General features: G+C 39.9%; 1 protein-coding gene across 1 annotated transcript in view; it reads left to right on the top strand.

Annotated features, from left to right (window-relative positions):
• Positions 1-22112, top strand: part of ZCCHC8 (zinc finger CCHC-type containing 8) — a 181047-nt gene that overhangs the window by 85701 nt on the left and 73234 nt on the right. The window contains exons 9-10 of the mRNA XM_053701764.1: positions 6590-6714; positions 21820-21906. Of these exons, the coding sequence (XP_053557739.1) occupies positions 6590-6714; positions 21820-21906 (212 nt within the window). The remainder of the gene's footprint in view (positions 1-6589; positions 6715-21819; positions 21907-22112) is intronic.

Genomic DNA, 22112 nt, shown 5'->3' with positions numbered 1-22112 from the left:
GATTACAGCTCATTCTACCAGGTCAGTTTCTACTTCCTGGGCGTTTAGGAATGAAGCTTCGGTTGATCAGATTTGCAAAGCAGCAACTTGGTCCTCTTTGCATACTTTTTCAATTCTACCTTTTTGATGTATTTTCTTCTTCTGAAGCAATTTTTGGTAGAAAAGTACTTCAGGCAGCGGTTTCAGTCTGAATCTTCTGCTTATGTTTTTTATTAAACTTTATTTTGGGTGTGGATTATTTTCAGCAGGAATTGGCTTTCTTTATTTTATCCCTCCCTCTCTAGTGACTCTTGTGTGGAAAGATCCACATCTTGGGTAATCATTATCCCATGCGTCACTAGCTCATGGACTCTTGCTAATTACATGAAAGAAAACATAATTTATGTAAGAACTTACCTGATAAATTCATTTCTTTCATATTAGCAAGAGTCCATGAGGCCCACCCTTTTTGTGGTGGTTATGATTTTTTTGTATAAAGCACAATTATTCCAATTCCTTATTTTATATGCTTTCGCACTTTATCACCCCACTTCTTGGCTATTCGTTAAACTGAATTGTGGGTGTGGTGAGGGGTGTATTTATAGGCATTTTAAGGTTTGGGAAACTTTGCCCCTCCTGGTAGGAATGTATATCCCATACGTCACTAGCTCATGGACTCTTGCTAATATGAAAGAAATGAATTTATCAGGTAAGTTCTTACATAAATTATGTTTTCGTCCCTTTCGTGTCGAAAAGGCCCAGCAGCCCTCCACGAAGACGGACCAGTCCAAGAGAATTTGGAAGCCGGCTCATTCTTGAAACAAGTCTAAGCAGTGCAAGAAGCCTGCCGAGACAAAATCGGCATGAAGGGGCAGCCCTCACCTGGCCTCCGGACCAAGTAAGGGGCAGATTATCTCTCTTCTCAGAAGCCTGGTTACAGGATAGGGTTCAGATCCCATCTGCCCAGGGGCAGATTCCTCCTGTCAAACCTGTCTTCAAGACCAGAAAAGAGAGAGGCCTTTCTAGAGTGTGTGAGGGATCTCTCCACGTTATCGTACCAGTACCCCTAGCAGAAAGGGGTCGAGGATACTATTAAAATCTTTTTGTGGTTCCAAAGAAGCAGGGCACGTTCCGCCCGATTCTGGTCTTAAAGTGTTTAAACAAGTTTCTGAGTGTTCCATCGTTCGAAATGGAAACGATCAGATCTATTCTGCCCCTAGTTCAAGAGGGACAGTTCATGACAACTATAGACTTGAAGGACGCTTAACTTCATGTGCCAATCCACAGGGACCACTTCAAGTTCCTAAGATTTGCGTTTCTGAACCAACACTTCCAGTTTGTGGCCCTCCCCTTTTGTCTGGCGACGGCCCCGAGAGTCTTCAAGAAGGTTCTAGGTGCGCTACTTGCAGTGGCCAGAGGCACTGCTGTGGCTCCCTATCTGGACGACATCCTAGTCCAGGCGCCGTCGCTCAGTCTCGCAGAGGATCATTTGAGGGCTCTTCTTTTACTCCAATCTCACGGTTTGAAGATCAACTCCGGAAAGAGTTCCCTGGGCACGATAATAGACTATGTCCATGAAAATATTTCTCACGGACCATCGATGCAGGAAGATTGTGTCCTCTAGTCTTGCCCTTAAGTCCTCCTCAAGCCCCTCGGTGGCTCAGTGTATTAAGGTGATCGGACTCATGGTTTCCAGCATAGATGTCATTCCATTCTCCAGGTTCCATCTCAGACCTCTTCAATTGTGCATGTTGAGACAGTGGAACGACGATTATTCAGATCTATCACAGCAGATATGCATGGATGCTCGGACCCAGATCTCCCTCTCTTGGTGGATCTGTCCAGGGCAACTGTCCATGGGACATCCTTCTTGAGACCGTTCTGGGAGATTGTGACCACAGACACGATTCTGGCAGGATGGGGAGCTGTTTGGGATGGCACAAGGAAAATGGTCCCGAGAGGAGTCTCTCCTTCCGATAAATATTCTGGAACCTCCGAGCAATCTACAATGCTCTGAAGGCATGGCCTCCTCTGTGGTCGTTCAGCTTCATTAGATTCCAGACCGACATTACCTCGGTGGCTTACATCAACCATCAGAGGGGTACGAGGAGCTCCCTAGCCATGAGGGAGGTATCTCAGATCTTGGAGTGGGCGGAGTCCCACAGCTGCTTGCTCTCAGCTATTCACATTCCAGGTGTGGACCACTGAGAAGCAGACTTTGTCAGCAAGCAATCCTTCCATCCGGGGGAATGGTCTCTTTACCCTGAAGTGTTTGCAGAGATTTGTCTCAGGTGGGGAATGCCGGAGATCTCATGGCGCCCAGACTCAATTGCAAGCTACCCAGATACAGGGATCTCCAGGGATCCCCAGGCAGAGTTGATGCCTTAGCTGTACCTTGGGGCTTCAGCCTAGCTTACATTTTTCCACCATTACCTCTTCTACCTCGTGTAGTGGCACGCATCAAACAGGAGCGAGCTTCGGCCATTCTGATTGCTCCATCGTGGCTGCGGAGGACATGTTTTGCGGATCTGGTGGGGATGTCATCCTCTCCGCCCTGGAGGTTACCCTGTCTCAGGGATCAGCTGGAACGGATCCCTTTTCAACATCAAAATCTCAATTGTCTGAGCCTGACTGGGTGGAGATTGAACGCCTAGTCTTGGCTAAAAGAGGCAAACCAAAGCATGACCTCTGCACTGCTGATGCTGATTGGCTTTTTTTTCTCAACTTGCAGCTGGACAGCAGCTGAAATAGAACTATATTTTCACAGAAGAATCTTGTGAGCTTAAAGGGACAGTTTACTCAAAAATCCCCCCTCTTTTTTAATTTGTTCCCTATAATCCACCTGCTGGAGTGCATTATATTGTTTACAGGTATTTCCTATTACCCTTATATTGACATTTGAAATAGTTAATTTAGCCTCTGGTATCCCCACCTATTCTGAAAGTTTCTGGCCTTGGGTCCAAGCTATAGATAATCTGTGTAAACACAGCCAGCAGAAGAAATTACACTCCCAGTGGGGTCTAGAAGAGAGAAAGTAATAAAATGTTAATTTTCCTTTGTTCTCTCCAAGTATTGGTCTTTGGTTTATAGACAGATATAAGATAGAGGCAGGTATTTGTACACAATGTGATAATCGAAGATCTAATTATACCTACAAGATCAACCCATTTTCTTAGGTTGTGGCTTCAAAACACAAAATCAGCATTTTCATATATACAGATTAACCACAAAAAGCAAATTCTCATACATTTAGGGGATATCTTCATTTCAGCGTTTTACAGTTATGCTGCATCACTTTAATTGATTTAGCATATGAGTATTATTTCCCTTTTTAAATGCAAAGAGCTCAAATGTTACACAAATATATTCTCAACACTTAAAGTAGTCAATTTTTAATCAAAAGGAAACAATTATTCTGTTCCTAAATAAACCAGTGACATTACATAAATTGTAACTGGATTTCCTAGTTACACTGACCAGCATAATTCTGGCAAATATATCTGAAGCATTTAGGATATCATTTTGATTACCTTTATAACGTTAACACAAAGCAAACAGTAAAAAGTCAGCTATCATTATCGGGAGAAAAATAGTTTCTTTATAGTTGAACTGATAACAAATGAAAGCTGCCTTACAGAACCTTTTGCAGTTTTAAGGGACATAGTACTGTAAACATTTCTCACAATGATCCATTTTACCTGCTTGAGTTTGCAAGCAACACCTTTACTTTTTGTCAGTTCAAATAGCTGAATATGCTTGTGTTATCTGTAGCAAAGCTATGTAAACATGAGAACGGCATAAATAAACCTCCCAGTGGGGGGGTCTGAGATAGTTTTGTACTTGAAATAGTTTTTGTTCATTAAAATTAGAATTTCAATACCTAGCTATTATATTTGTATGAAGAAAGAGAACCTGAGCAGAGCTGTTCTTTATGCATTGAAAACAATCAATGCTTTTCATTAGCAAGCCCAAAAATTTAAAGGGACAGTCTGCACTAAAATTAGTATTGTTTAAAAAGAGAGATAACACCTTTACTACCCATTCCCAGCTTTGCACAATCAACATGAATATATTAATATACTTTCTAACATTTAAACCTCTAAATTTCTGCCTGTTTCTGAGCCACTACAGACAGCCTCTTATCACATGCTTTTTTAAATAGCTTTTCACAACAGGAGACTGCTAGTTCATGTGGACCATATAGATAACATTGTGCTCACGACCAAGGAGTTATTGAAGATTTAGCACAACTCAGTACTAAATGCAAGTCAATAGATAATAGTCATGTGATCAGGGTCTGTCAGAAGATGCTTAGATAAAAGGTAATCACAGAGGTAAAAAGTATATTAATATAACTGTGTTGGTTATGCAAAACTGCGGATCGGGTAATAACGGGATTATCTATCTAAACGTACAGCATATGCCATGCAACAATAGCTGCCATTCTGTTAAATAAGAAACCATGATGCGAGGGGAAAAAAGGACGGCTGACAAAAAGAGAAAAAGAAAAAAGTGGGCTATTGGAACCTCTATTTTTTTTCACATTAGTTACGTAATTGTGACTATTTAGCCGGCCACTTATGGACCAAGTGATTAAGGAAAAGGGATGGAGTAGGATAGTCGCGCTAATGACCCAATTGAGGCTTAATGACATTGCATAAATGTAAAAATATCAAGATACGTACCCAGATAAAGCAAGATCATGGTTATAATGCTAAAATATAAACTTATGTTGGGTTCAGATTAGATTCTCAGCGGATAAACCGCTTAAGATTTTTAGGGGGGGGGGGGGGTTATCATTATACAGTTTGATATCTTTGAAACAGCAAGATTAAATGAAAACTCAGAACCTATTCAATTATACAGTAATAATAGTGACTATAACAAACCCTCTATACAACAAATGCACTAGCAGTAATCACTCCCTTGCACTAAACTAAAAGCTACATCATGATCTTTGAGTATATATAAGATTAGAGAGGATGTAAAATAAACAGCAAAGCTCTATTTAAAGATCTGGTATTTTTATGTGTAGTTTGGGAAATTTTATCTGCAACATTGTAAGAACACACAACATTACTCAGAAATAATGATTAAGTAACCACACAGTAAGACAGTATGTTAGAGTCTGAAAAGTTATCCCCTTGCGACAGTATCTCACGCCTATAGGAGTAATAGCAGAGCCAAATTCTATGCTTAGGACTGCTTTACCTCCAATATCTAGCGAGAGACTAGCATATGTGTATATAAATATATATACTCACATAGGTATACGTAAGTTGCAATATTTAATGGAGTTCTTGTGTTGCAGATTTGGCTATATCCTCCATATGAATTTGATATCCGCTCAATATTTTTTTTTTAATATATCAAACAGGTAGTCAGTTAATACTAGTAACTATTGCTACTGGTTGTTACAGGGCTACCCTCTCCCCTGCCAGCTGAGGGCGAAAGAAGAAATATGCTTTTATGTGTAAATAGGGGGGAATAATAAGAATCAGCTTGGTACATTACAATAAAAACGTCCCTTTACTAGACAAAATGTGTAACAACCTGTTAATGGATTGACTGCACATCCTATAAGACCATATACAGAACACAATAAGTACATACCCAACAAGTTAATGTAAAATAGAGCTCCAAATTATGGTGGGCGTGAGTGGAATATATGCTTGAAACATTCCCTCGATTTAGGTATAGAAAGTAGTATTATTACGCATGAACATTAGTGCATAAAGTGAAACAATATAGATCATTAAACAATTAAATTAGTACAAACGTTTATATTGCTAACTTAAATTCAGACTCATTAGAACTAGTTCTGGTCGCCATACATTGAGGGCTAAGCTGCTGAGTTAGGGATCGATCAATTATTTAACCCCCTCCTCATCGTTATATGTTGAAGTTAATGACTGAGTCCTGCATGAGGGATTATCTATCTTTTAAAACAGTAATAATTCTATTGTAGACTGTCCCGTTAAAATACAAAAATATGCATGAAGGAACATTTTTCTATACATTTTAATATTATGCAGTAAGTGAAACAAGATATTTTGAAAACATTAATGAAAAACAAATTTTACGGTACAGTGTTTCTTCAGCTATACCTGAACTAACGTTTTTCCAGATGGTTGGGGCCCTTAAAACCTCTGAGAATTTATTTCAAAGCAAAGATCATATGAAATCACTGTTTGCGATTGTGTATTTTTATTGCCCCCTTCATTTATTCTTTGCAGTTTCAGTATTTTTGCTAGGAAACCAAAATTAAATGTCATGTCCCAATTTCTTGATTATATATATCAGCTGATGAAGGGGTTGTGAACCCCGAAAACGTTCCAATAAAGTACTTCTGTTATATATGCTATTTATATCTGCACCCAGGCTGTTGTCTCTTGGTGGGCTGATCTGGAAACTGCTTGGATATATATATATATATATATATATATATATATATATATATATATATATATATATATATATATATATATATATATATATATATATATATATATATATATATATATATAATCTATATCATTTGTATTTTTTGTGTGTATATATATATATATATATATATAATCTGTCATTTGTATTTTTTTTTGTGTATTAGACTCAAGTGAAGGGGAGCTAGAGGAAGCAGAGTCAAAAATGAGAAACCAGAATGTGTCATATGATGTCTCAAAATTGATAAACTACCCTGGTTTTAATATTTCTACACCTTCTGGGATGTCTGATGTAAGTTTACTACATATGTTTCCCCCTCTCTAATTTAAAGTGCCCCTTTTAAAATTGGTTTTGAGTCCTGTAAATGGTTTTAAGTTAAAAAATCTGTTTTTTATATTGTTTTTTACTTCCAAATTTGATACGGAAATGTACTTTAAAGTACAGGTACAAAACTGCTAAGGACCCGAAATATGTTGGATTTTGGAATAGTTTGCATGACGGAATATTTGTAGAAAAAGGGGATTGGACCAAGTGTAAACATGTCATAATACAGTGTATACATGCAACCTAAAGGTTGTACTCAAGTATTACAAATTATATCAAACAACGTACCATCAGAAGGATATTTAAATATATAGTATTTGCATTTTAGAACACACAAAAAACAAACTATAGACACAAGCAGAGAAGATTGTGACTTAAAAGAGGGTAAACATTGTAATGTTTGTTTCTTTCATGTAATTAGCAAGAGTCCATGAGCTAGTGACGTATGGGATATACATTCCTACCAGGAGGGGCAAAGTTTCCCAAACCTTAAAATGCCTATAAATACACCCCTCACCACACCCACAAATCAGTTTTACAAACTTTGCCTCCTATGGAGGTGGTGAAGTAAGTTTTTGTGCTAGATTCTACGTTGATATGCGCTCCGCAGCAGGTTGGAGCCTGGTTTTCCTCTCACCGTGCAGTGAATGTCAGAGGGATGTGAGGAGAGTATTGCCTATTTGAATGCAATGATCTCCTTCTACGGGGTCTATTTCATAGGTTCTCTGTTATCGGTCGTAGAGATTCATCTCTTACCTCCCTTTTCAGATCGACGATATACTCTTATATATATATATATATATATATATATATATATATATACCATTACCTCTGCTGATTTTCGTTTCAGTACTGGTTTGGCTTTCTACAAACATGTAGATGAGTGTCCTGGGGTAAGTAAGTCTTATTTTCTGTGACACTCTAAGCTATGGTTGGGCACTTTTATATAAAGTTCTAAATATATGTATTCAAACATTTATTTGCCTTGACTCAGGATGTTCAACATTCCTTATTTTCAGACAGTCAGTTTCATATTTGGGATAATGCATTTGAATCAATAATTTTTTCTTACCTTAAAAAATTTGACTTTTCCCCCTGTGGGCTGTTAGGCTCGCGGGGGCTGAAAATGCTTAATTTTATTGCGTCATTCTTGGCGCGGACTTTTTTGGCGCAAAAATTTTTTCTTTTTCCGGCGTCATACGTGTCGCCGGAAGTTGCGTCATTTTTGACGTTCTTTTGCGTCAAAAGTGTCGGCGTTCCGGATGTGGCGTCATTTTTGGCGCCAAAAGCATTTAGGCGCCAAATAATGTGGGCGTCTTATTTGGCGCTAAAAATATATGGGCGTCACTTTTGTCTCCACATTATTTAAGTCTCATTATTTATTGCTTCTGGTTGCTAGAAGCTTGTTCACTGGCATTTTTTTTCCATTCCTGAAACTGTCATTTAAGGAATTTGATCAATTTTGCTTTATATGTTGTTTTTTCTATTACATATCGCAAGATGTTCCACGTTGCAACTGAGTCAGAAGATACTTCAGGAAAATCGCTGCCCGGTGCTGGAGCTACCAAAGCTAAGTGTATCACTTTTGGTATCTGTTCCTTCAGCTGTTTGTATTAAATGTTATGACAAACTTGTTAATGCAGATAAAATTTCCTTTAGTACTGTTACATTACCTGTTGCTGTTCATTCAACATCTAATACTCAGAGTGTTCCTGATAACATAAGAGATTTTGTTTCTAAATCCATTAAGAAGGCTATGTCTGTTATTTCTCCTTCTAGTATCCATAAAAGTCTTTTAAAACTTCTCTTTTTTCAGATGAATTTTTAAATGAACATCATCATTCTGATACTGATAATGGTTCTTCTGGTTCAGAGGTTTCTGTCTCAGAGGTTGATGCTGATAAATCTTTGTATTTGTTCAAGATGGAATTTATTCATTCTTTATTTAAGGAAGTATTAATTGCATTAGAAATGGAGGATTCTGGTCCTCTTGATACTAAAACTAAACGTTTAAATAAGGTTTTTAAATCTCCTGTAGTTATTCCAGAAGTGTTTCCTGTCCCTGATGCTATTTCTGAAGTAATTTCCAGGGAATGGAATAATTTGGGTAATTCATTTACTCCTTTTAAAACGTTTTAAGCAATTATATCCTGTGCCATCTGACAGATTAGAGTTTGGGACAAAATCCCTAAGGTTAATGGGGCTGTCTCTACTCCTGCTATATTTTTTAGCGGATGTTGCTGCAGCTTCAACTTTTTGGTTAGAAGCTTTAGCGCAACAAGTAACAGATCATAATTCTCATAGCATTATTATTCTATAACATGCTAATTATTTTATTTGTGATGCCATCTTTGATATCATTAGAATTGATGTCAGGTATATGTCTCTAACTATTTTAGCAAGAAGAGCTTTATGGCTTAAAACTTGGAATGCTGATATGTCTTCTAAGTCAACTTTGCTATCCCTTTCTTTCCAGGGTAATAATTTATTCGGTTCTCAGTTGGATTATTTTATCTCAACTGTTACTGGAAGGAAGGGAACTTTTTTACCACAGGATAAAAAATCTGAGGTAAATTTAGGTCTAATAATCGTTTTCGTTCCTTTCATCACAACAAGGAACAAAAGCCTGATCCTTCATCCTCAGGAGAGGTATCAGTTTGGAAACCATCTTCACTTTGGTATATATCCAAGCCTTATAGAAACCCAAAGCCAGCTCCTAAGTCCCCATGAAGGTGCGGCCCTCATTCCAGCTCAGCTGGTATGGGGCAGTTTACGTTCTTTTCAAAGAAATTTGGATCAATTCCGTTCACAATCTCTGGTTTCAGAACATTGTTTCAGAAGGGTACAGAATTGGCTTCAAGTTAAGGCCTCCTGCAAAGAGATTTTTTTCTTTCCCGTGTCCCAGTAAACCCAGCAAAGGCTCAAGCATTTCTGAAATGTGTTTCAGATCTAGAGTTGGCTGGAGTAATTATGCCAGTTCCAGTTCTGGAACAGGGGCTGGGGTTTTATTCTATCTTCATTGTACCAAAGAAGGTCAATTCCTTCAGACCAGTTCCGGATCTAACAATATTGAATCGTTATGTAAGGATACCAACATTCAAGATGGTAACTGTAAGGACTATCCTGCCTTTTGTTCAGCAAGGGCATTATATGTCTACAATAGATTTACAGGATGCATATCTGCATATTCCGATTCATCCAGATCACTTTTAGTTTCTGAGATTCTCTTTTTTAGACAAGCATTACCAGTTTTGTGGCTCTACCGTTTGGCCTAGCATCAGCTCCAAGAATTTTTCAAAGGTTCTCGGTGCCCTTCTGTCTGTATTCAGAGAACAGGGTATTGGTATTTCCTTTTTTGGACGATATCTTGGTACTTGCTCAGTCTTCACATTTAACAGAATCTCATACGAATCGACTTGTGTTGTTTCTTCAAGATCATGGTTGGAGGATCAATTTACCAAAAAGTTCATTGATTCCTCAGACAAGGGTAACCTTTTTAGGTTTCCAGATAGATTCACTGTCTATGACTCTGTCTTTGTCAGACAAGAGAAGTCTAACATTGATATCAGCTTGTCAAAACCTTCAGTCACAATCATTCCCTTTGGTAGCCTTATGCATGGAAATTTTAGGTCTTATGACTGCTGCATCGGACGCAATCTCCTTTGCTCATTTTCACATGCGACCTCTTCAGCTCTGTATGCTGAACCAATGGTGCAGGGATTACACAAAGATATCTCAATTAATATCTTTAAAACCGATTGTACGACACTCTCTGACGTGGTGGACAGATCACCATCGTTTAGTTCAGGGGGCTTCTTTGTTCTTCTGACCTGGACTGTATTTTCAACAGATGCAAGTCTTACAGGTTGGGGAGCTGTGTGGGGGTCTCTGACGGCACAAGGGGTTTGGGAATCTCAGGAGGTGAGATTACCGATCAATATTTTGGAACTCCGTGCAATTTTCAGAGCTCTTCAGTCTTGGCCTCTTCTGAAAAGAGAGTCGTTCATTTGTTTTCAGACAGACAATGTCACAACTGTGGCATACATCAATCATCAAGGAGGGACTCACAGTCCTCTGGCTATGAAAGAAGACTCTCGAATTCTGGTTTGGGCGGAATCCAGCTCCTGTCTAATCTCTGCGGTTCATTTCCCAGGTATAGACAATTGGGAAGCGGATTATCTCAGTCGTCAAACGTTGTATCCGGGCGAATGGTCTCTTCACCCAGAGGTATTTCTTCAGATTGTTCAAATGTGGAAACTTCCAGAAATAGATCTGATGGTTTCTCATCTAAACAAGAAACTTCCCAGGTATCTGTTCAGATCCCGGGATCCTCAGGCGGAGGCAGTGAATGCATTATCACTTCCTTGGAAGTATCATCCTGCCTATATCTCTCCGCCTCTAGCTCTTCTTCCAAGAGTAATCTCCAAGATTCTGAAGGAATGCTCGTTTGTTCTGCTGGTAGCTCCAGCATGGACGGATTCTTTTTCGGATGGCCTCTTGCCAACCGTGGGCTCTTCCGTTAAGACCAGGCCTTCTGTCGCAAGGTCCTTTTTTCCATCAGGATCTCAAATCTTTAAATTTAAGGGTATGGAGTTTGAACGCTTGATTCTTGGTCAAAGAGGTTTCTCTGACTCTGTGATTAATACTATGTTACAGGCTCGTAAATCTGTATCTAGAGAGATATATTATAGAGTCTGGAAGACTTATATTTCTTAGTGTCTTCTCATCATTTTTCCTGGCATTCTTTTAGAATTCCGAGAATTTTTTACAGTTTCTTCAGGATGGTTTAGATAAAGGTTTGTCCACAAGTTCCTTGAAAGGTCAAATCTCTGCTCTTTCTGTTCTTTTTCACAGAAAGATTGCTAATCTTCCTGATATTCATTGTTTTGTACAAGACTTGGTTCGTATAAAACCTGTCATTCAGTCAATTTCTCCTCCTTGGAGTTTGAATTTGGTTCTGGGGGCTCTTCTAGCTCCTCCTTTTGAACCCATGCATTCATTTGGACATTAAACTTCTTTCTTGGAAAGTTTTGTTTCTTTTGGCCATCTCTTCTGCCAGAAGAGTCTCTGAATTATCTGCTCTTTCTTGTGAGTCTCCTTTTCTGATTTTTCATCAGGATAAGGCGGTGTTGCGAACTTCTTTTGAATTTTTTCCTAAGGTTGTGTATTCTAACAACATTAGTAGAGAAATTGTGGTTCCTTCATTATGTCCTAATCCTAAGAATTCTAAGGAGAAATCATTGCATTCTTTGGATGTTGTTAGAGCTTTGTAATATTATGTTGAAGCTACTAAGTCTTTCCGAAAGACTTCTAGTCTATTTTTCATCTTTTCTGGTTCTAGAAAAGGCCAGAAAGCTTCTGCCATTTCCTTGGCATCTTGGTTGAAATCTTTAATTCATCATGCCTATGTCGAGTCGGGTAAAACTCCGCCTCAAAGGATTACAGCTCATTCTACTAGGTCAGTTTCTACTTCCTGGGCGTTTAGGAATGAAGCTTCGGTTGATCAGATTTGCAAAGCAGCAACTTGGTCCTCTTTGCATACTTTTACTAAATTCTACCATTTTGATGTGTTTTCTTCTTCTGAAGCAGTTTTTGGTAGAAAAGTACTTCAGGCAGCGATTTCAGTTTGAATCTTCTGCTTATGTTTTCATTAAACTTTATTTTGGGTGTGGATTATTTTCAGCAGGAATTGGCTGTCTTTATTTTATCCCTCCCTCTCTAGTGACTCTTGAGTGGAAAGATCCACATCTTGGGTAGTCATTATCCCATACGTCACTAGCTCATGGACTCTTGCTAATTACATGAAAGAAAACATAATTTATGTAAGAACTTACCTGATAAATTCATTTCTTTCATATTAGCAAGAGTCCATGAGGCCCACCCTTTTTGTGGTGGTTATGATTTTTTTGTATAAAGCACAATTATTCCAATTCCTTATTTTATATGCTTTCGCACTTTTTTCTTATCACCCCATTTCTTGGCTATTCGTTAAACTGATTTGTGGGTGTGGTGAGGGGTGTATTTATAGGCATTTTAAGGTTTGGGAAACTTTGCCCCTCCTGGTAGGAATGTATATCCCATACGTCACTAGCTCATGGACTCTTGCTATTATGAAATAAATGAATTTATCAGGTAAGTTCTTACATAAATTATGTTTTTTATTACAAAAAAAAAAAAAAAAAAAGAGTATGGATTTTGGCATTTCATATTTTGGGATTTGTACCTGTACTAAAATGGCAACTAATAGAATCTTGTATCTAGTGAGCAAATAATTGAAAGAGAGACCCACATTTACCCATTATTTAAACATAGGTGAAAACTTGTACATCCTGTGCATGATTCAGTATTTTAATACATAAGTCCACCAATCTGTACTAAATAGATTTAATGAACTCAAAGCAAATTGCAGACGCCCACTTGAATAACCAGGTCCAGGTCCTCTCCACAAACCTAAAACTAAATTTGTCAAAATTGAGCTATATAAAAAAAATACCACTAAAGTATCCTGACACACTTATTGATTTTGAAATTCTCAAGAACTATTGTTTCTAATGTTTTCACTGGTTTGTTCAAAATGTTAATCGCTTGATACCATGGACTTGGTGGTAGAACTTAACGCACAGTTATTCAGTAGAATAAAACAAGCCTAGTTACCTGGACTAGGTTTGAAAGGAGAAAAGAATGAAAAGGACCTAAATACGTAACCAGGCTTGATGTGGACTTGACTGGATTCTTTTATTGTGTCTCTGCAACCTAGTGATACGTTTTCTGTATATACTTTGTTATATCTTTGTTATATATGTACTTATCATATTCTTTATTGTGATATGTTTATGACAAAATCTGAAATAAAAAGCATAAAAAAAGATAAATAACAATGAAATCATGCTTACAACATCTAAACTTTATATGTAGGCATGTAAATAAAATTCTACTATTTAAAGGAACATTAAAATATTGCTGATGTCTTTGTTCATGCAGTCTATGTTTAGACTTGGCAGTGCATACTGAGATATTGGCATAGAGTCCTTTACTACCTAAGAACTAAAGGTTAACCTCCTCTCAGTTAATGGAGTGTCAGTGTTTACAGAGCTCTTCTGTTCAGAATGACACTGCAGCTGTCAAGCAAGAGTGTATTGTAGGATATGTACAGTCTATATGTAATGATAGACTTGTAGGTAATGCTTTGTTCACTCTTTCTAATCCAGTTGTGCAGTCCCCAGGAGCAGCTATGGAATAGGGTGTGGCTATCTGCCTGCTTTTGTTATTGGAGTATTGAAAGTGTTAAATCCCCCTATTGATTACTTGGCACATTCTTCCACACTTACCTCATAAAATAAACCGTAAAGCGTCAGGAGGAAATGCAGAGCAGACAATATCACACTTTTTTTAACACTGCTTCTGTACTCAGTTCCTATCAAAGAGTTCCCTGATCTAGTTATAGATGAGAAGCAGGAGTAGCTCTCCTGTTTTTCATCTTCACTTCTTGTTGGGAGTGGGTAGAAACCTCCTGAAGGTCTTTAAAGATGCCTCTCCTTTCTCTGTATATCCTTCCACTATCATTCACAGAAAGCTGGGTTTAAATCAGTGACCCAGGTGGTTAATTCCAGACAAGCCTAGTTGCAAAGTCTAAAGGGAAAATATCAAACACAACACACAGTAGAGGATGGCCAGCACTCACTAAGATGCCTACAGTTAGATTAAAGGCATGACATTAATCATTTTGCCAATTGATGTCCTTGTCATGGCGCATGGAGCTATTTACCTGGCTTCCTAACCTACAGCCATGTGTGCTAGCTTCTAACCAAACAGTGAAATACAAATGAAGAACCCAAGGAGGAAGCCTATCTAGAAGGGGCCAAGTCCCTCTACCTTGTGCTAGATTTTTTTATTTGGTTGAGGGGAAATTATGTGCAAGATACATGTGGCAGAACTGAGGTTAATTGTTTGCGTACAGAAAGGTAAGTGCTGAACCGGTAACTAACAGCTCAGTAGCTTGTTCTATGCTGGTACCACCTAGGAGCACCCTCTTTTAGCCCAATTATGTTTTTTCACAGAAGAGAACATTCCGGAAGTATATCGGTTTGATCCCACCTAACAAGGTCAGTCCAGCACTGAAATACAACGCAATTCTCGTCGGAACTAGACAAATAGCAACCCTAGACAATCGTTTCGGCCTCCTTTGGGCCTCGTCAGTGAGGTGCAGCCATATTCCTCTAAGCACATTTTGCATGGAGCCCACGTCTGCTTTCCCCATCACCCTTATAGAGACTTCCCCAGGGTCATAATGACAAATGCATACAGAAAGAGAACCAGGAACAAACTGTTCAGTAGTTTGTTTTATGCAAGTTACCACCTAGGAGCAGCCTCTTTTAGCTCAGTTTCTGGCAGACTGCTTCTTTTTCTGTTTGTATTATGACCCTGGGGAAAGTTTCCCTAAGCGTGATAGGGAAAACCAGACGTGGACTCCTTGCCCAATGTGCTTAGATGTATATGGCTATGCCTCGCTGACAAGGCTTAAAAGAGGTCAAAATTAATGTCTGGAGTTGTCATTTCCCTTGTTCAGAGGAGTATTTTGGGCCTGGGCTGACCTTGTTTGGCAGGATCAGAATGACATAATTAAGGAAAGTTGTCCTCTGTGAAAAGCACAATTGGGCTAAAAGAAGCTATTCCTAGGTGGTAACCGGGCCATAGAACAAGCCACTGAGCTGCTGTTTAAGGCAGACTGCTTCTCTTTCTGTTGGTATTTGTATTTGAAATCCATGTATATATCCTGTATGATCCCTGGTTTAATTAACTACTATAAAAATTTGGCTACCTTCATCCTAAGAGATACCAGCTCTGTCTACTACATATAGAATCCCTTTACTTCTTTAAAAAAAAGTTTTCCAGTCTATGTACTTCAGATATGAAAACTGATGCTCTCTAGCAAATTTAGTTTATTATAAGTAGTTTAATAGTTTCAGTGTTCAATTCCATTGATGACTGCTTGGGCCCCATACATCTCCAGCTTCTCTACTTGATTCACTATCCTTATGAAGAAGAGATTTTCTTGGCTAAAAAGTTGAGGGGGAAATAGGAAGTTACATGGCGTATATTATTGATTTCTCCAACATAGGTGTGTCCGGTCCACGGCGTCATCCTTACTTGTGGGATATTCTCTTCCCCAACAGGAAATGGCAAAGAGCCCAGCAAAGCTGGTCACATGATCCCTCCTAGGCTCCGCCTTCCCCAGTCATTCTCTTTGCCGTTGTACAGGCAACATCTCCACGGAGATGGCTTAGAGTTTTTTAGTGTTTAACTGTAGTTTTTATTATTCAATCAAGAGTTTATTTTAAAATAGTGCTGGTATGTACTATTTACTCTGAAACAGAAAAGAGATGAAGAATTCTGTTTGTAAGAGGAAAATGATTTTAGCAACCGTTACTAAAATCGATGGCTGTTCCACACAGGACTGTTGAGAGGAATTAACTTCAGTTGGGGGAACAGTGAGCAGACTTTTGCTGCTTGAGGTATGACACATTCTAACAAGACGATGTAATGCTGGAAGCTGTCATTTTCCCTATGGGATCCGGTAAGCCATTTTTATTATAGAAAAAAAAAAAAAAAAAAAGGGCTTTACAAGGGCTTTCTAAGACTGTAGACATTTTCTGGGCTAAATCGATTTATATTTTATACTCCATAGCCTTGAGGAATTATTTTAATCTTGGGAATTATGTAAAATAACCGGCAGGCACTGTATTGGACACCTTATTCTCTAGGGGCTTTCCCTAATCATAGGCAGAGTCTCATTTTCGCGCCTGTATTGCGCACTTGTTTTTGAGAAGCATGACATGCAGATGCATGTGTGAGGAGCTCTGATACATAGAAAAGACTTTCTGAAGGCGTCATTTGGTATCGTATTCCCCTTTGGGCTTGGTTGGGTCTCAGCAAAGCAGATACCAGGGACTGTAAAGGGGTTAAATATAAAAACGGCTCCGGTTCCGTTATTTTAAGGGTTAAAGCTTCCAAATTTGGTGTGCAATACTTTTAAGGCTTTAAGACACTGTGGTGAAATTTTGGTGAATTTTGAACAATTCCTTCATACTTTTTCGCAATTGCAGTAATAAAGTGTGTTCAGTTTAAAATTTAAAGTGACAGTAACGGTTTATTTTAAAACGTTTTTTGTACTTTGTTATCAAGTTTATGCCTGTTTAACATGTCTGAACTACCAGATAGACTGTGTTCTGAATGTGGGGAAGCCAAGGTTCCTTCTCATTTAAATAGATGTGATTTATGTGACACAAAATTTAGAGAAAATGATGCCCAAGATGATTCCTCAAGTGAGGGGAGTAAGCATGGTACTGCATCATCCCCTCCTTCGTCTACACCAGTCTTGCCCACACAGGAGGCCCCTAGTACATCTAGCGCGCCAATACTCCTTACTATGCAACAATTAACGGCTGTAATGGATAATTCTATCAAAAACATTTTAGCCAAAATGCCCACTTATCAGCGAAAGCGCGACTGCTCTGTTTTAGAAAATACTGAAGAGCATGAGGACGCTGATGATATTGGTTCTGAAGGGCCCCTACACCAGTCTGAGGGGGCCAGGGAGGTTTTGTCTGAGGGAGAAATTTCAGATTCAGGGAAAATTTCTCAACAAACTGAACCTGATGTGATTACATTTAAATTTAAATTGGAACATTTCCGCGCTCTGCTTAAGGAGGTGTTATCCACTCTGGATGATTGTGAGAATTTGGTCATTCCAGAGAAGCTATGTAAAATGGACAAGTTCCTAGAGGTCCCGGGGCCCCCCGAAGCTTATCCTATACCCAAGCGGGTGGCGGACATTGTAAATAAAGAATGGGAAAGGCCCGGTATACCTTTCGTCCCTCCCCCCATATTTAAAAAATTGTTTCCTATGGTCGACCCCAGAAAGGACTTATGGCAGACAGTCCCCAAGGTCGAGGGGGCGGTTTCTACTCTAAACAAACGCACCACTATACCCATAGAAGATAGTTGTGCTTTCAAAGATCCTATGGATAAAAAATTAGGTTTGCTTAAAAAGATGTTTGTTCAGCAAGGTTACCTTCTACAACCAATTTCATGCATTGTTCCTGTCACTACAGCCGCGTGTTTCTGGTTCGATGAGCTAGAAAAGGCGATCAATAATAATTCTTCTTCTTATGAGGAGATTATGGACAGAATTCGTGCTCTCAAATTGGCTAATTCTTTCACCCTAGACGCCACTTTGCAATTGGCTAGGTTAGCGGCGAAAAATTCTGGTTTTGCTATTGTGGCGCGCAGAGCGCTTTGGTTAAAATCTTGGTCAGCGGATGCGTCTTCCAAGAACAAATTGCTTAACATTCCTTTCAAGGGGAAAACGCTGTTTGGCCCTGACTTGAAAGAGATTATCTCTGATATCACTGGGGGCAAGGGCCACGCCCTTCCTCAGGATAGGTCTTTCAAGGCCAAAAATAAACCTAATTTTCGTCCCTTTCGCAGAAACGGACCAGCCCCAAGTGCTACGTCCTCTAAGCAGGAGGGTAATACTTCTCAAGCCAAGCCAGCCTGGAGACCAATGCAAGGCTGGAACAAAGGAAAGCAGGCCAAGAAACCTGCCACTGCTACCAAGACAGCATGAGATGTTGGCTCCCGATCCGGGACCGGATCTGGTGGGGGGCAGACTCTCTCTCTTCGCTCAGGCTTGGGCAAGAGATGTTCTGGATCCTTGGGCGCTAGAAATAGTCTCCCAAGGTTATCTTCTGGAATTCAAGGGGCTTCCCCCAAGGGGGAGGTTCCACAGGTCTCAATTGTCTTCAGACCACATAAAAAAACAGGCATTCTTACATTGTGTAGAAGACCTGTTAAAAATGGGAGTGATTCATCCTGTTCCATTAGGAGAACAAGGGATGGGGTTCTACTCCAATCTGTTCGTAGTTCCCAAAAAAGAGGGAACATTCAGACCAATCTTAGATCTCAAGATCCTAAACAAGTTTCTCAAGGTTCCATCGTTCAAAATGGAAACCATTCGAACTACTCTTCCATCCAGGAAGGTCAATTCATGACCACGGTGGATTTAAAGGATGCGTATCTACATATTCCTATCCACAAGGAACATCATCGGTTCCTAAGGTTCGCATTCCTGGACAAGCATTACCAGTTTGTGGCACTTCCGTTCGGATTAGCCACTGCTCCAAGGATTTTCACAAAGGTACTAGGGTCCCTTCTAGCGGTGCTAAGACCAAGGGGCATCGCAGTAGTACCTTACTTGGACGACATTCTGATTCAAGCGTCGTCCCTTCCTCAAGCAAAGGCTCACACGGACATTGTCCTGGCCTTTCTCAGATCTCACGGGTGGAAAGTGAACGTAGAAAAAAGTTCTCTATCTCCGTCAACAAGGGTTCCCTTCTTGGGAACAATAATAGACTCCTTAGAAATGAGGATTTTTCTGACAGAGGCCAGAAAATCAAAACTTCTAAACTCTTGTCAAATACTTCATTCTGTTCCTCTTCCTTCCATAGCGCAGTGCATGGAAGTAATAGGTTTGATGGTAGCAGCAATGGACATAGTTCCTTTTGCGCGAATTCATCTAAGACCATTACAACTGTGCATGCTCAGTCAGTGGAATGGGGACTATACCGACTTGTCTCCGACGATACAAGTAGATCAGAGGACCAGAGATTCACTCCGTTGGTGGCTGTCCCTGGACAACCTGTCACAGGGGATGAGCTTCCGCAGACCAGAGTGGGTCATTGTCACGACCGACGCCAGTCTGGTGGGCTGGGGCGCGGTCTGGGGACCCCTGAAAGCTCAGGGTCTTTGGTCTCGGGAAGAATCTCTTCTCCCGATAAATATTCTGGAACTGAGAGCCATATTCAATGCTCTCAAGGCTTGGCCTCAGCTAGCAAAGGCCAAGTTCATACGGTTTCAATCAGACAACATGACGACTGTTGCGTACATCAACCATCAGGGGGGAACAAGGAGTTCCCTGGCGATGGAAGAAGTGACCAAAATAATTCATTGGGCGGAGACTCACTCCTGCCACTTGTCTGCAATCCACATCCCAGGAGTGGAAAATTGGGAAGCGGATTTTCTGAGTCAGACATTTCATCCGGGGGAGTGGGAACTCCATCCGGAAATCTTTGCCCAAATTACTCAATTGTGGGGCATTCCAGACATGGATCTGATGGCCTCTCGTCAGAACTTCAAGGTTCCTTGCTACGGGTCCAGATCCAGGGATCCCAAGGCGACTCTAGTAGATGCACTAGTAGCACCTTGGACCTTCAAACTAGCTTATGTATTCCCGCCGTTTCCTCTCATTCCCAGGCTGGTAGCCAGGATCAATCAGGAGAGGGCATCGGTGATCTTGATAGCTCCTGCGTGGCCACGCAGGACTTGGTATGCAGACCTGGTGAATATGTCATCGGCTCCACCATGGAAGCTACCTTTGAGACGAGACCTTCTTGTTCAAGGTCCGTTCGAACATCCGAATCTGGTCTCACTCCAACTGACTGCTTGGAGATTGAACGCTTGATCTTATCAAAGCGAGGGTTCTCAGATTCTGTCATTGATACTCTTGTTCAGGCCAGAAAGTAACTAGAAAAATTTACCACAAAATATGGAAAAAATATATCTGTTGGTGTGAATCTAAAGGATTCCCTTGGGACAAGGTAAAAATTCCTAAGATTCTATCCTTTCTTCAAGAAGGTTTGGAGAAAGGATTATCTGCAAGTTCCTTGAAGGGACAGATTTCTGCCTTGTCTGTGTTACTTCACAAAAAGCTGGCAGCTGTGCCAGATGTTCAAGCCTTTGTTCAGGCTCTGGTTAGAATCAAGCCTGTTTACAAACCTTTGACTCCTCCTTGGAGTCTCAATTTAGTTCTTTCAGTTCTTCAGGGGGTTCCGTTTGAACCCTTACATTCCGTTGATATTAAGTTATTATCTTGGAAAGTTTTGTTTTTGGTTGCAATTTCTTCTGCTAGAAGAGTTTCAGAATTATCTGCTCTGCAGTGTTCTCCTCCTTATCTGGTGTTCCATGCAGATAAGGTGGTTTTACGTACTAAACCTGGTTTTCTTCCGAAAGTTGTTTCTAACAAAAACATTAACCAGGAGATTGTCGTGCCTTCTTTGTGTCCGAATCCAGTTTCAAAGAAGGAACGTTTGTTGCACAATTTGGATGTTGTTCGTGCTCTAAAATTCTATTTAGATGCTACAAAGGATTTTAGACAAACATCTTCCTTGTTTGTTGTTTATTCTGGTAAAAGGAGAGGTCAAAAAGCAACTTCTACCTCTCTCTCTTTTTGGATTAAAAGCATCATCAGATTGGCTTACGAGACTGCCGGACGGCAGCCTCCTGAAAGAATCACAGCTCATTCCACTAGGGCTGTGGCTTCCACATGGGCCTTCAAGAACGAGGCTTCTGTTGATCAGATATGTAAGGCAGCGACTTGGTCTTCACTGCACACTTTTACTAAATTTTACAAGTTTGATACTTTTGCTTCTTCTGAGGCTATTTTTGGGAGAAAGGTTTTGCAAGCCGTGGTGCCTTCCATCTAGGTGACCTGATTTGCTCCCTCCCTTCATCCGTGTCCTAAAGCTTTGGTATTGGTTCCCACAAGTAAGGATGACGCCGTGGACCGGACACACCTATGTTGGAGAAAACAGAATTTATGTTTACCTGATAAATTACTTTCTCCAACGGTGTGTCCGGTCCACGGCCCGCCCTGGTTTTTTAATCAGGTCTGATAATTTATTTTCTTTAACTACAGTCACCACGGTATCATATGGTTTCTCCTATGCAAATATTCCTCCTTTACGTCGGTCGAATGACTGGGGAAGGCGGAGCCTAGGAGGGATCATGTGACCAGCTTTGCTGGGCTCTTTGCCATTTCCTGTTGGGGAAGAGAATATCCCACAAGTAAGGATGACGCCGTGGACCGGACACACCGTTGGAGAAAGTAATTTATCAGGTAAACATAAATTCTGTTTCTGCAATGTTTTTAACATTATTTGTGTTCATTTCAGAAATAAACTGGATAGTGCATTTGTTTTCAATTTCTATAGATGTTTTATTTTTATTTATTTCAAGGACTGGAGGTCATTTGGATCAATCCCTATGCAATCCGCTCACCAGAAAGATACTTTTGCAGGCTACCTTGCCTGTAATTTTCCTGCTGTAAGTACTTTCTGTGCTTAACTCTCAACTACTGAAAATGCTTAGTCTTATGTGTTGTCTGTATTGTTAAAAATAAATTGCTGCTGTTCCCGTTTTATGAAGGTGGATATAAATGAAAGTGAAAACAGTGTATTTCAAACTCACAATATTGTGCATTTGCTTCACCAAAAGTTTCACCAACTGAGCACACAACCCAGTGTGCTTAC

This window comes from Bombina bombina, chromosome 2, assembly GCF_027579735.1.
Source record: "Bombina bombina isolate aBomBom1 chromosome 2, aBomBom1.pri, whole genome shotgun sequence".
Lineage (NCBI taxonomy): Eukaryota > Metazoa > Chordata > Amphibia > Anura > Bombinatoridae > Bombina > Bombina bombina.
Note: the sequence above shows the minus strand (reverse complement) of the source record. Positions and strands in the feature narration are given on the sequence as shown.